The 14,093-nt window shown below is 32.8% G+C and overlaps 1 protein-coding gene across 2 annotated transcripts in view; it reads left to right on the forward strand.

Annotated features, from left to right (window-relative positions):
- The window catches only part of ERBB4 (erb-b2 receptor tyrosine kinase 4), a 1,187,482-nt gene that overhangs the window by 846,386 nt on the left and 327,003 nt on the right, over window positions 1-14,093 (forward strand). For both annotated transcript variants that reach the window (XM_012446038.2, XM_012446041.2), the window contains exons 10-12: window positions 5,274-5,347; window positions 6,433-6,523; window positions 8,351-8,550. In XM_012446038.2, coding sequence (XP_012301461.1) covers window positions 5,274-5,347; window positions 6,433-6,523; window positions 8,351-8,550 — 365 coding nt within the window. The remainder of the gene's footprint in view (window positions 1-5,273; window positions 5,348-6,432; window positions 6,524-8,350; window positions 8,551-14,093) is intronic.

A 14,093-nucleotide genomic window follows, 5' to 3' on the forward strand; every position in this document is an offset into this window, starting at 1 on the left:
TTTACCATAGTCCCCCGGCCTTCTCAATCCATTTACATTGCTGTCTTACCCTCCTTGGCTCATTGCATAAGAGACCTGGGACAATATTTAGGTGCTGTTTCATAATTTAATGCATATATGATATTTAATAAAGCAATATACCCACATTTTAACTATATTTAAAACCAAATATCACATGAATATAAGATTATATTATGCTAATAATGTCTTCTGAGAAATAAGAAGAGAGAGCCACTTGACTCACATTGCCTGCTTTCACCTGGAAATAATAAATGAATTAGCCTCAAGCCTTTCAGTATGAGGAAAGAGTTGAAATCATATTCACATGAATTGCATTAGACAGGTGGTTTTTATCCTTATTGGTCCAACATTCTGCTTTTATGTATTAAGAAATTGCCACTTTTCAATTCTGAAATGAAATTTATAGATAATATAACTTGCATATATATAATTCTAATGATTATAATTCTGTAGTTGTAATTATAAAAAGAAATACAAAAAAGTAAGGTACAATCAAATATATATTGTTAAAATGCACAGTTTCCAATGTGAAAATTTGGATTTACGAAAAATGAGGTTAGAAGACGTTTTTGTGTAAGAAGTATCAGGAAATAAAAAGCAAAGGAAAAGCTGACCACTGGAATAGAAAACAACTAACCAGATACATTGTTATATTACCAAAAAAAGAGGGAAATGACTTTCATTGAAATTTGAGTAAATTGCTTCTTGGCTTTTTGGCTAAGATCAAGTGAAATTGGAGCAACACAGCTAGGGAATTATGCCTGGCCAAAGTATGTCCAAGAATGAAGTTTGCACATATGAGTCCTAAACGTCTAGTAGGGTATTTTAAAGTTGTACAAAACATGAGGCAATCCTTTGATTTAAGGGACAGTTAACAACCTTGTGATAACACCTATAACTTAAAGGATTCCCCAATCTCTGTTACAACTGAAGCAGCTCTACAGATTTGACAACTTCCTGTCAGTGGGTGGTACTGCCCCCACTGAGAAACACTGCAAGAATTTTTTGACAGTAGAACGATTGCAAACCACCAAAAGTGACCTGCTAAGTCTAAAATTCTTACAGATAAAACATGGGTAGGAAGGTTTCAAAAATATATGATCTATTGAGGTTGAGAATATTTTAGTCTTGGTTCATCGTAGAACATAATTATTAATACTCCAGATTTCTGACGAGGCACGGTGGCTCATGCCCATAATCCCAGCACTTTGAGAGGCCGAAGTGGGCAGATCATGAGGTCAAGAGATCGAGATCATCCTGGCCAACATGATGAAACCCAGTCTCTACTAAAAATACAAAAAGTAGCTTGGCGTGGTAGCACATGCCTATAGTCCTGGCTACTCAGGAGGCTGAGGCAGTAGAATTGCTTGAACATGGGAGGCAGAGGATGCAATGAACCAAGATTGCACCACTGCACTCTAGCCTGGGCAACAGAGAGAGTGAGACTCTGTCAACAAACAAACAAACAAAACCTCTAGAATGACTATAATGACTATATATGTTTATTTTATTCACTTCTGGCTCAGAATGGAGTAAAGTTTAATAAATAAATATAATAAAAAATGGAAAGCAATAGTCAAATGAATAAAAATGTATAAGACAGTAAGGACCATGCATTTCCAAGTTTATGGGAAGAATACTACTTTGGACTAACCCAGACTTCTAAGGAGAAAAATACTGCTAATTTATCCAGGTGAAAAATTACTTATGGAAAATCAACTTACATGGATTAAAAGTAGAAAGTAAACCAAGTTCGTCTTAAATGTAAACTCAGAAAATGAGAGTTAGAATTTCTTCTTGGATAATTTGATCCAGAGTAGATTGGAGTCTGATTTGCACCTCTACTATGGAGAGTTTGCATTGAGTTGGGTGGATTTCTTTCATGTCAAACATTAGGTTTCTTCCAATAAAAAACTTGAGAAATGGATTAACAATAAATACCTATTTCCTATGATTGTTGTGGTGATTAAAAACAAATTATTTTGAATTGCTCAGCTCAGTGCCTGGCATATTGTAAAACCTTAATGAGTGGTATAAAATAGAAGGTTGGAAGTGCAGGAAGGAAGGGAAGAGAGTGAGAGAGAGTGAGAGAAAGATAGGAATAGAGAGAAATGAAAATCAAGGAAAAACAAAACAGGAGGAGAAGAAGGCAGTGCAAAAGAAAAATTGCAGTGCCTCTGTCTAGTTTATAGCATAGCATATTGTGCAATGAATATTAATTGTATAGACTTGATTAGAGTCTTATATAGACCCTTTTGGAAACCAAATAAAGGCAACATTTTCCTTAAGATGAGTCATGCTTCTCAGTTCACATGATTATTTGTCCTTAATCGCAGCATTTATACCTGGAATATTTGAAATTATAATTATAATTGGGTGTCAAGTGTAATTTATAAGATATTTTCCAGGATAAGCATATAAGCATGTAAATGAATTACGGTGTATTCTTTATTCTCACTGTCATGCCAGCATGAAACATATATTCTGAAGCCTTTCTCTTTTATTTTAGGAAAGTATGGATATAAAGTTAATTCAGTAGACTTAGACATGTAATATATGTATAGATTCAAGTATGGTCATGAATGTTGTGTGTGTGTGTGTATGTGTGTGTGTAGACAGATATTTTAAAGGTGGATAATATATGATATTATAAGCAGAAAACTTACAATAAATTAAAGAAATGCTTTTTCTTCACTTAATTTCCATTACCTTTAATATTTTACTAACCAACTTTTATAATAACATATGGTTTGATTAAAATAGCTGAGATGTTTTTAACTAATAAAATGCAAAAATAATACTTAAATGAGGTTGTTATGCTTTTTAAAACAAGTTTCTCCATAAAATATATTTACTGGCAACTTGCCAATTAAAATTTTAATATATAAATAGGCTCAAGAAAGTTAATTTGCATGTTAATTGATAGTACAATAGTACCATTGCCAGAAATAGCAGTAGGCACTCATTTTCTTTTTAGAATGGAAACTGCAGGAAACCTCAGTGTTTAGGCTTATCATTAGCAAAACTTTTCTTTCGTGTTTTGTTATGGTTTACACCATTGATTTGTGTGTGCTTACAGTAACAAAGTGCCCACCAAATAAGCATGTTCATGCTGTGTCACAATGAGACACTGGCAAGAAAGGGTTTACATGGTAGACTGCAATGGTGATAGAAAATGGAAGATAAATAATAAGCTTGGTGATGAAGTTATTTCAGTGAAAATGTTTCACTCTCTTTCTCTTGAGCTTTATTTTGGATCACTGAACACAATAACGGGGTAGACACAATGTTATTTTGCATGGCTCTGAATTTAGTTAGAAAAGTTAACTGATTTAAAGTACTATGAATTTCGAGTAGCTGTAGGATGCAACTCCCAAAACATACTTTGAAGTCAGTGAGTGGAATTCTGTCAACTTATTTTACGAGAGTCCTGAATCTCTAAAATTAACTGTGTAAAATATCTCTGGTCCATTGGGCTTCATAGTAACATTCCAGGATTCATTTCATTCCCGGCAACATGGAAGTATTCTCAGTAAAGGTTTGGACTGACCCCATTATTGTGTGCTTGCCCTGAATTTTGAGTCTTTCTCAGTAAAGCCAAGATATTTGGTTATATGACCTGAGCTGTTCTATACACTGCTTTTCATCAAAGAACAAATGTTGAAAGCTCATTCTTGTACTGCAGAGCTGTTATTTTCCTGTGTATACAAAATTCTTTGCACATTAAAAAGTGAAGAGTTTTCTAAAGCATAGTTATTTGTTCCATATATCTTTGCTTGTAAATAGAACAAGCTTGCTAGAACAATTAATTGAGACTTTAAGCTTTTGTGAGATATTAATGTGACATTGAGAAAATTTTAATCAATAGTTTATGTGTGAATTATAGGGAAACACATTTATAGCACTTCTCCAACCTCAGCAATATCCAGTATTTGAGCCTGGAATAAAACACTTCATGTTAAACTAGTAGTACATTGTATTGATTGCACTTGTTAGTTTGAAACAGTAATTTAATCAAGCAAAGTTTTTTTGTTTGTTTGTTTGTTTTTTTGTTTTTTTAAAGATGTGGAATGGTTTGCAGTAGAAAAGAATGTGCTGATGAACTAAGTTCAGAAAGCCAGTACAAGGCGGTTCCAGAGATCAAGGTTGCTGGAACTGATACTCTTTTCAAGGCTTGAATGCTGGCATGAATAAATGCCAATGGATTTAGACACAAATCTCCAGGACATAGGCCATATGCCTATCTGTTTGTGAGGGGATTGTGGAGCACGTTGATTGAGAGCCCTATTAAGGCTGCATATAGTGGGTCACTGGTGGTTATTTGCCATACCAAAAAGAAGGGTTCTCAGAGACTGGTAAAAGAAGAGATGTCCACAGTAAGAATAGAATTTGTTTGGCTGCTGCAAGTAGATACATACTTCTAAAAAAGTCTAAGATCACTGTTCATATAGTTTTGATCTATCTTGAAGAAGTAGCCAATGGAGAAAATTTAATCTCTCTGTAAATAATATATATCATGAGATCTCTACCCAGGATAGTATGAAATGTCTTTTAATGTAATAACATTTTAAAACTTACTATGCATTCCTTTAAAAAAAAATGTTTAAGTCTTGCTTGAATTCATATACTTGGAAATGAATAGTTCCTGTATTTATAAACATAAATATGAATAAGCTAGATAGGAACAAGATGGTTCTAAGTAATCCATATGAAGAGAAACTTTCAGACAATGCTATGACTATTATGAAAATTCACAAATAGATAAATGTAGAGCTACAGAAAAAATATTGATTTTATCTGTGTTTGTTACTATCCTTATGAACACCAGATACTATTAGCAATGTATGCTTCTTTGAGGAGCAGAAATGCCAATTGTTCTCACTAGAATTTATTTCCAGACTATATATATATTCTTCTCAATTAAGAATAACTTTTAAAACAAAATAAAATAAAATGGTTTTTACATGAACTTATTATCTTTGGGAATTTCATCAGAATAGTTGAAGCTGAATAATTGTATGGATCTAGAATAGCCTTTGATGTAAAACTCGTATTTTGTGTCATCAAAAATTTCCCCAAAACATCTATTATTCCCCTTCCACGTCTAGCACAGAAAAATTTAGACATTCATTGAAAACATCCTTCTTGCTAATTAAAATTAAATTTGAATAAAATAATTATTGTAACATTTCTCATATTTTCACTCCTTTGTTAAAATTTAAATTTGGCTATATGTCTTCTTGATTTTCTAGGGACCCTTACAATGCAATTGAAGCCATAGACCCAGAGAAACTGAATGTCTTTCGGACAGTCAGAGAGATAACAGGTAATTTTTTAAAGGGCAACTGTTGTGCTATGAACAATATAACTTTTTTTTTAAAAAATGACCTAAGATTGGCCAGTCATGGTGGCTCCTGCCTGCAATCCCAGCACTTTGGGAGGCCAAGGAGGGTGGATCATGAGGTTAGGAAATTGAGACCATCCTGGCCTACATGGTGAAACCCTGTACCTGCTAAAAATACAAAAATTAGCTGAGTGTGGTGGTGCATGCCTGTAATCACAGCTACTCGGAGGCTGAGGCAGGGCAATCGCTTGAACCTGAGAGGCGGAGAGTGCAGTAAGCCAAGATCATGCCGCTACACTCCAGTCTGGCAACAGAGGAAGACTCTGTCTCAAAAAAAAGAAAAAAATTACGTAAGATTGGAATCAGCATCTCATTTTCAAAGCAAATTTTAGTTTGTAAAAACTCTTATTTTTAACAATGGTGTCATTAGTTTTTATGCACATTTTCAAAGCCCATGGAATTATAAAATGAGTATCTTTGAAATTTTGACATTACTGCTTTTGCAAGTGTCAACTGATCTTTGACCTAGGTTTTTCTGTTTATTTCTTCAAGAGAAGTACTATTGAGCATGGATAACATGTATCATTCATTTAACACATTTATATTGAGCATGTAATGTGTTCAACACTGTCTTAGTAGGTAATATGGGGCCCATAGATATGAATCAGACATGGACTTACTATAAAATAATGCAAAATCTAATGAGAAAGTTTAGATATGTATATTAATGTCTTAGGATACAATGCTGACACTGATGTCATAAGTGTACAGAAGAAGAGGTAAAAGATTTCAGAGAAATTGAAACTATATTTTTCTCTTTAGTTAGACTACATTTTTACACTTAGAAGAATGAATCAAAGTGAGTCATTGAAACCTTTCAACATTTATAGTTTCATTGAGTAGGACACTCAATCTTGGAAAAATACATATGTAATAGAATGCTTCAAAAATAGAAATGTTCATTATCCTTTCTCACTTCCCTCCTTTCAACACATTTTCACTATATTTCAAGAAAAATCAACACTAAGACGATATTCTGATTTATTTTTACTACTCTTCACTCGTAGGTTTCTTGAACATACAGTCATGGCCCCCAAATATGACTGACTTCAGTGTTTTTTCTAACCTGGTGACCATTGGTGGAAGAGTACTCTATAGGTAAGTGAATATGTTTAACACTCCAGGTCTCACAAATTTCAAGAGGAGCATTGCGTGTTCATTAAGTCAAAACCATCAGTCTTACTGATTTACTGATTCTGAGGAAATCATGCTTCTATCCTTATTTCCAATGAAAATACCTCTGATGATGGTATGAAGTATTACAGAATACATAGTTTGATTTTTCAATTGTTTGTCACTCAACATAATATTAGTATTTTGCAAGTATGGAGTACATGATGTGAGCAATTCAATTAAACTTTCATTTTTATTAGATTTATCATAATTAAAAGATAAGAGTTGTGTGACATGGTAATGGCTCCGGTGTATAGGATATCAATACTGTTGTGCCAGGAGGTGCTCTTTTTGTCTCTGGTGCTATGATTTTAACTACATATCACAGGGATGATGTTTTAGGAACTGGCCCACCACTCTACATGTAGAGCTGGTTAATAAATGGACAAAAAAATTCAGGTTTAGAAGAACATTGATAAAATTATAATGTCAGTAATTTAAATTCACATTATAACAATAAATAACAGGTTTATCTGATTTCATGTGTATAATGTTCTTAGTTTGAGCAATAAAAAGTCAATTTACATAATTTTTAAAATTTGTCCACTTAAATTCAAAATATCTCTAAAATTAATATCATCATTGATTTTATAATGTTTTATCAAAAGTACATTGAATTTTACTATTAAAATTCAAAACAGTTATATCTATAAGAGGTTTTAAAAATGTAAAGGAGAAAGGAGCTTAATAAGAAAGGATAGTTGAGAGATACCATCTATTCAAGTGCTACATGTAAACAACTTTTACTATCCATTGAATAAATATTATAAGACAGTCAAGACATTGTGCTAACATTGTAATCAACAACTCAAGAGAGTGACAATGGGGACAAAATTTGTGAGAAAGAGTTACATGTTAGTATTTATCATTGAGCATACACACACACACACACTGACACCCATGGAAAATAATTCTAAATATTAACAGCAAAGGATATTTAAAATTATAAATGAAAGGGGAAAGCTTTGATCTCCAAAATGTGAAATAATAATTATTGGCTAATTGAAATGTGGGAAGCATGTTTATTCTTTAGATAATGGAAAAGTAAGTAATTACAAAAATGTGAACTATATTAAAATAAAAGCAGTTTCCTTGAAATGATATTGGTTTAAACAGAGCAGTTGTTATTTAACTTTTAGAGACCTTTTCCCCAGATACCCAAGGCATCTAAGTTTGTTTTCTTTTTTTAATTTTAGTTTAGTTTTATTCTTTACTTTTTACTATCTCCTAACCTTATTATACATTCCTCAATTATTACAGTTCTTTGGTGTCTGAGGTATAAATTAAAGCTAAATATTTACAATCATTTTCTGTACTATCTACCCTCTGAAAGTATGTCTAAATCTATTACACAGTTAAAGAAGAATTAATGTCTTACTTTGAGTAGATGAACATTCATTTTGTAAACATGTCTTTACTCAATACAGGATTTCATCACTGAACAACATAAAGTTAAGGCTTGGGGTGGGAAGATAGTGACCAGACATTTCAGTGGTAAATATATACACAGAAATAGAGATATACTGCCAATATGTATAACTGCAAGCAATGGACATTTTACTTTGGGAGGTCAAATTATTACTTTAAAAACTGATAATATATAGCATGTAAAAACAAATACCATTCTAAACAGATTTATGAATTCAGCCTCTGTTTATACTCCATTAACATTCTTTTTGAAATAAAATGTGACAGCCTATTTTACTTCTAGAATGCTTTCATTGTTCCATTTTCTCCCTCCCTCCTCCTTAGTGGCCTCTCCTTGCTTATCCTCAAGCAACAGGGCATCACCTCTCTACAGTTCCAGTCCCTGAAGGAAATCAGTGCAGGAAACATCTATATTACAGACAACAGCAACCTATGTTATTATCATACCATTAACTGGACAACACTCTTCAGCACAATCAACCAAAGAATAGTAATCCGGGACAATAGAAAAGCTGAAAACTGTAGTAAGTACATTACTCAGACATTTAAAACATAGAAAACTATTTTTTTCCCCATTCTTTTCTGGACCAAACAATTAAAAATAACATCAGGTCAGAATTGTTGCTGTCTTATCCCAACCCTTAAAAAGCAAAGTAGTTATTACAATTGCCAACATGGTATATAATAATCAGAATAAGTGACTTTCCACAATATATGGCGTATTTATTTGCAAGTTGTCTTACCTAATCTTAATAATCCTCCTGTGGAGATTTGGATTCGGTAGGTCTAAGTGGAACCTGGGAATTTAAATATTTAATCAGCATCCCAGGTAATTTGAAGGATCCAATCAATTTGTGGAGATCCACCCTATTGAATTCTCTGTTTGTTGTTTGGTTTCAGTGAGTTTGCTAACAGAATAATAAGAGTTTTGCCATTTATGGGTAGTAAGAGAAATGAAGATAATTTTTCTGACGTGTAAAAACTACTATTCAAGAAGTGTACTGTTTAAGACAGTTTTTTGTTCAGAAAGAAAATTTATTTTATAAGTGCATTTATGTAGACATGGAATTATCTTTTTTCATCTATTTTGCTACTTATTGATTCATTTAATAATTTCTTATTTACACTGAAGCAAAGACTGCTTTTGTAGGCACATGACTATGCCATTTCTATCTAATACACTGGTACTTCAATGATTTATCCCTGTTTTTCTATTGAATACTACTCTTTCCTACATCCTGAGTGCCACTATCATGAGTACGACCTTCTGACTTATTATGGTAAATACCAAATAAAAAGACTCCAAACTCAAATGATCTGTTTGCAAATGAATATTCTTGTTGTGGGCACAAAATAAATCCATTCTAAAAGGCAGAACCCTAGAAAATTCTGCTCTTAGGGTATTTTCTTACTTCTTTGATCTCTCCATTGAAGCAATCATAAGGGTACACATAAATAATGATTGAGTTTATGTGTGTGTGTGTGTGTGTGTGTGTGTGTGTGTGTGAATAAATAGAAGACTTTTTTAAAGTCATAAACCCTTAAGAGGCCAACATAATTTGTGTATTGAGTTGTCAGTGAATTAATTGATTTTTTAATACTCTGTCCTGTCCCAGAAATAATTTAAGGCAGCTCAGTCTGCCAATCTTCATAAAATATAACTTATATTTTATGAGGAATTCTCTTGTATTTTAGCTGTTTTCAGCCCTTAAAAATATTTCCAAATAAAGGAGATCTATTGCAACATGAGGTTCCTGCTTTGAACTTAAGCTCTTACACATTCTTCTGTTCCACATAGAATCAAGAAATAGAAAATCTAATTATGTATAAAAATATGCATGTTATACTGAATTATATTTTTTATTTCGTTTTGCCTGTTTTATTTCCTTGTTTTACACATTACTGATTCCTAAAAGAAAATTTGCTTTGCTTTTTCCCTAATACTTAAGCTTCTTACTGCACATTACAATATGTATGTGTACATGCCCCAAAGTAGATGATTCATGGCAATCAGATAGAATCTTCTTCAATACCAATTGATGAATGTTTCCCTAAATCAGGCTTATACTCTTATTTCCTTCGACGTCCTTAAAAAAAATTAGTACCACTACTTTTCAGAAATGTAACTATGAATTTAAAATAATGTAAAGAAAAATATAAAAGAATCAGAGGGAAACATTCATCTTTGATGCACTTAATCAGTTTATGAATCTTACAAAAATTTGTATTTCATATATTTTCTATACTTGAATTAAAAAACAAATGGGGAGAAAAAAATGCCAAAATTAATGTAGGGAAGCAAGATGGGAAAAAAGGGATGTTTCAATAAATTATATAATGTTATTTCACAACTTTTTAAAAGTTCTAAACATTTCAAATGACCAAAAGAAGGTGAATAATAATAATGATAAACTAAAATCTAAAATGTGTTTCAACTTTTAGTGTTACGCTTCCTGGATTGAGGTTAGCTGCTTTTCAGACCACAGACATTTTTGTTGTTGTTGTTGTTCTGTGCACATGAGTTGACTTTGCAGTTTGGGAAAAAAATGAATCAGTTATGAGAAACATAGTTTTGTGGTGCTGTAGTATCAAGCATATAAGTTTTCTTTTTTAATATCTTAGAATAAGTATATTTTGCATGAAATTCATTTACCAAAATTTGGATTTCATTGTCACAGCACATTGGATCCATAAAAATTCCATATGCTTCCATTTTCAGAAATGTAATTACCCTGTAAACTTGACCGCAGAGATGCTGCTGATGTTTACAATAAGCCTGCAATGCTTCCCCACATATGATTAAAACCTTATCATCCCCCAGTACTGTTTGTAAATGGGAATGTCTAAATGCTTGCTTCATTTCAAATGCACTGTAAATGTTTTATTTTTAGATATTCTGTCTTTGTATATTATACACACACAAGATGTACATGAGCATACACACATGTTCACTACTAGAACACATAAACATATGTGTATACAGCATGCATGTCTGTATACAGTTCCACGTACAACACACATGCATATACACACCTAGAAACAGATTCATACATATACACCCTTACATGCCTACCTACATTTACATGCAGTCACCATGAAATACTCTGATCTAAACCTGGGAGTTGGCTTCTGAACTTAATGAAAAGGCAATCTTCCATTTGTAATGGTGTTTTTTGGAGTTCAACATGATTTAAAACAGTAATGACAATTAAAAAATAAAGTTAACTCATCTATAAAGAGTAACAGTGGCTAGAGCCACTATTTTGACTTTTAAGTCAAAAATTTCAAAGCTGAGTTTATGATTTGAAGAGATTGAGATTGAGGGAAACTCTGGGACATGAAAAGCTAGAATATTTTGGGCCTCTATTATTCATGTGGTTATGATAGTAACAAAATTACAGTGTAGGGTGGAAGAAGTTTTAAGGTAGGTTTATAAAAGCATTTGAAGTTTCTTAAAATATTTAAGCATAAATTTTTTAACAATGAAAGTGTAGAGATAAATATTACACCAACCCTTCAGAATCTGAGTTATATTTGAACTTATACATCTCGTCTTAAAAATATTTGTATAGATACTGTTAAATCCAACATGAATAAGAAATTAAATTCATTAATATATATTCAATCTAACATGTTTTTATTTTTGCTTTTATTTTTAATATATATTCAATATAAAATGTTTTGATTTTCAATATAAAAATGTTTCTATTTTTCCAGTTATAATGGTACCTTTCCCATTGTTCAAAATAAAACCAATCTAAAAATATATATTTACTGGTGAATATATTTTTCATATATATAGATAAGAGTAGTGACATATGTATTTTCATATATAAATGGTATCTTACCTTTATATTTAAAGATCGTTCAGCCATCTATGTCTTATACTTAATATAGTATAAGCATCTCCCATGTCAGTATATAGATCTTCCTCTTTTTTTTTTTGAGTTGGAGTTTTGCCCTTGTTGCCCAGGCTGGAGTACAATGGCCTGATCTCGGCTCATCACAACCTCCACCTTCCAGGTTCAAGCAATTCTCCTGCCTCAGCCTCCCGACTAGCTGGGATTGCAGGCATGTGCCACCATGCCCGGCTAATTTTGTATTTTTGGTAGAGACGGAGTTTCTCCCTGTTGATCAGGCTGGTCTCAAACTCCTGATCTTAGGTGATCTGCCCACCTCAGCCTCCCAAAGGGCTGAGATTACAGGCATGAGCCACTGCGCCTGACCTTCCTTAATCCTTATAAAGCTATTTATAGAAGTATGCAGGACCAGTACCATATTAATGGTATTTCAGATTATTTTCCATTTTTATATTATCACTGCCATAATGTGTATCTTAGCTCATGAAACATTTTGTAGTATACAATTATTTTCTGAGGCTAAAAACTTAGATGTGGAATTTCTGTATAAATGAGGCTGCATAAAAATTTTCTCACTAAAATTTCTGCATCATCTTCCAAAAATACTAAATTAATTTACCCTTGTTCCAATTGCTGTGTGATAGTAACATTATTTGCCACTCTTTACATTACTGGATAATATCTATGGTTTTTAATTCAATGATCTAAAAAAAGAAAAGTATTTTATACTTACATTATTAATATATCTTTTTTTGTCTTGTAAATTGCTTTATCTGTGAACTTTTTTTATTTTCAATTTGGGATTTGATCTTTTTCTCCTAAATTTGAAAAAACTATTAACAAATTAAATTCATTAAATTTTATTCCTTCAATGTTTTGGGAATAACTTTCCTTCTTACTGGTAATTTGAATAATTTTTCTTAAGATAAACCAGTATTTATTAAACCATATTTTTATATATTAACTGGTTAGATTGTTCTTTCCTTTTTAATTGTTTTATCTTGTATTTTTAGTTCTTTTCTTCTAGTACTTTAAAAAAAAATTGACATTTTTAACACATCTTGACTTTTTGGCATAGCATTTTTAAAAAGTTCCTGATTGCGGCATGGATCCAAAATAATTTATTAATCTCTCCTTATTGACTTTAGCTGATCAGCTAACAAATCAGCTAAAAGGTGCCAGACTCTATCTCTCAACCTACCTATATTGTTTAATTTGGGTATTACAACCACCCTGTAAAGTATAATTATCCCCATTTACAGATGAGTATACAGATGTTAAGAAAGTTAAATAATATTTCCAGTTTGGGAGCTACTAAAATCATATTAAAGATTTCAACCCAATGTCTGTCTGATTTCAAAGTCTAGACTCTTCATTTCACAGAGATTCCTCTCAAAGTAAAGAAAATATTGGCCAGGCATGGTGGCTCATGCATATAATCTCAGCACTTTGGGAGGCAGAGGTGGGCAGATATCCTGTGGTCAGGAATTTGAAGACCAGCCTGGCCGACATGGTGAAATCCCGTCTGTACTAAAAATACAAAAATTAGCCAGGTGTGGTGGTGGGCACCTGTAGTCCCAGCTACTCGGGAGGAGAATTACTTGAACCTGGAAGGTGGAGGTTACGGTGAGCCAAGATCATGCCACTATGCTCTAGCCTGGGTGACACAGTAAGATTCTATATAATGTGATTAATTTTTATAAGAAAATTGGTTAATTTATTGAAGTATACCCTATGTAACGTACTATTCAGGAGCACACTCTAAAACCAAATGACCTAGGTTTTAATCTCAGCAGAACTCATTGCTATCTGATTTTTACAGAGACAATTTAGTGTCTCTGTACCTCTGTTTTATCATTTGTAAAATGGAATTGATAATAGTATCCACTTCATTGTATGCCTGGCTCAAAGAAAGTGCTATATATGGCCAGGTATGGTGGCTTATGCCTGTAATTACCAGCACTTTGGGAGGCCAAGGTGGTCAGATCACCTGAGGTCAGGAGTTCAACACCAGCCTGGCCAACATGGTAAAACCCCATCTGTACTTAAAATAAAAAATTAGCCAGGTGTTTTGGCACACGCCTGTAATCCCAGCTACTTGGGAGGCTGAGGCTAGAGAATCACTTGAACCCAGGAGGTGGAGGTTTCGGTGAGCTAAGATCATGCCATTGCACTGCAGCCTGTCCAACCAGGGGAAAAAAAAGTGC

This window comes from Aotus nancymaae, unplaced genomic scaffold (genome assembly GCF_030222135.1).
Source record: "Aotus nancymaae isolate 86718 unplaced genomic scaffold, 86718_ANA_hifiasm-v0.15.2.pri h1tg000008l, whole genome shotgun sequence".
NCBI classification, from domain to species: Eukaryota; Metazoa; Chordata; class Mammalia; order Primates; family Aotidae; genus Aotus; species Aotus nancymaae.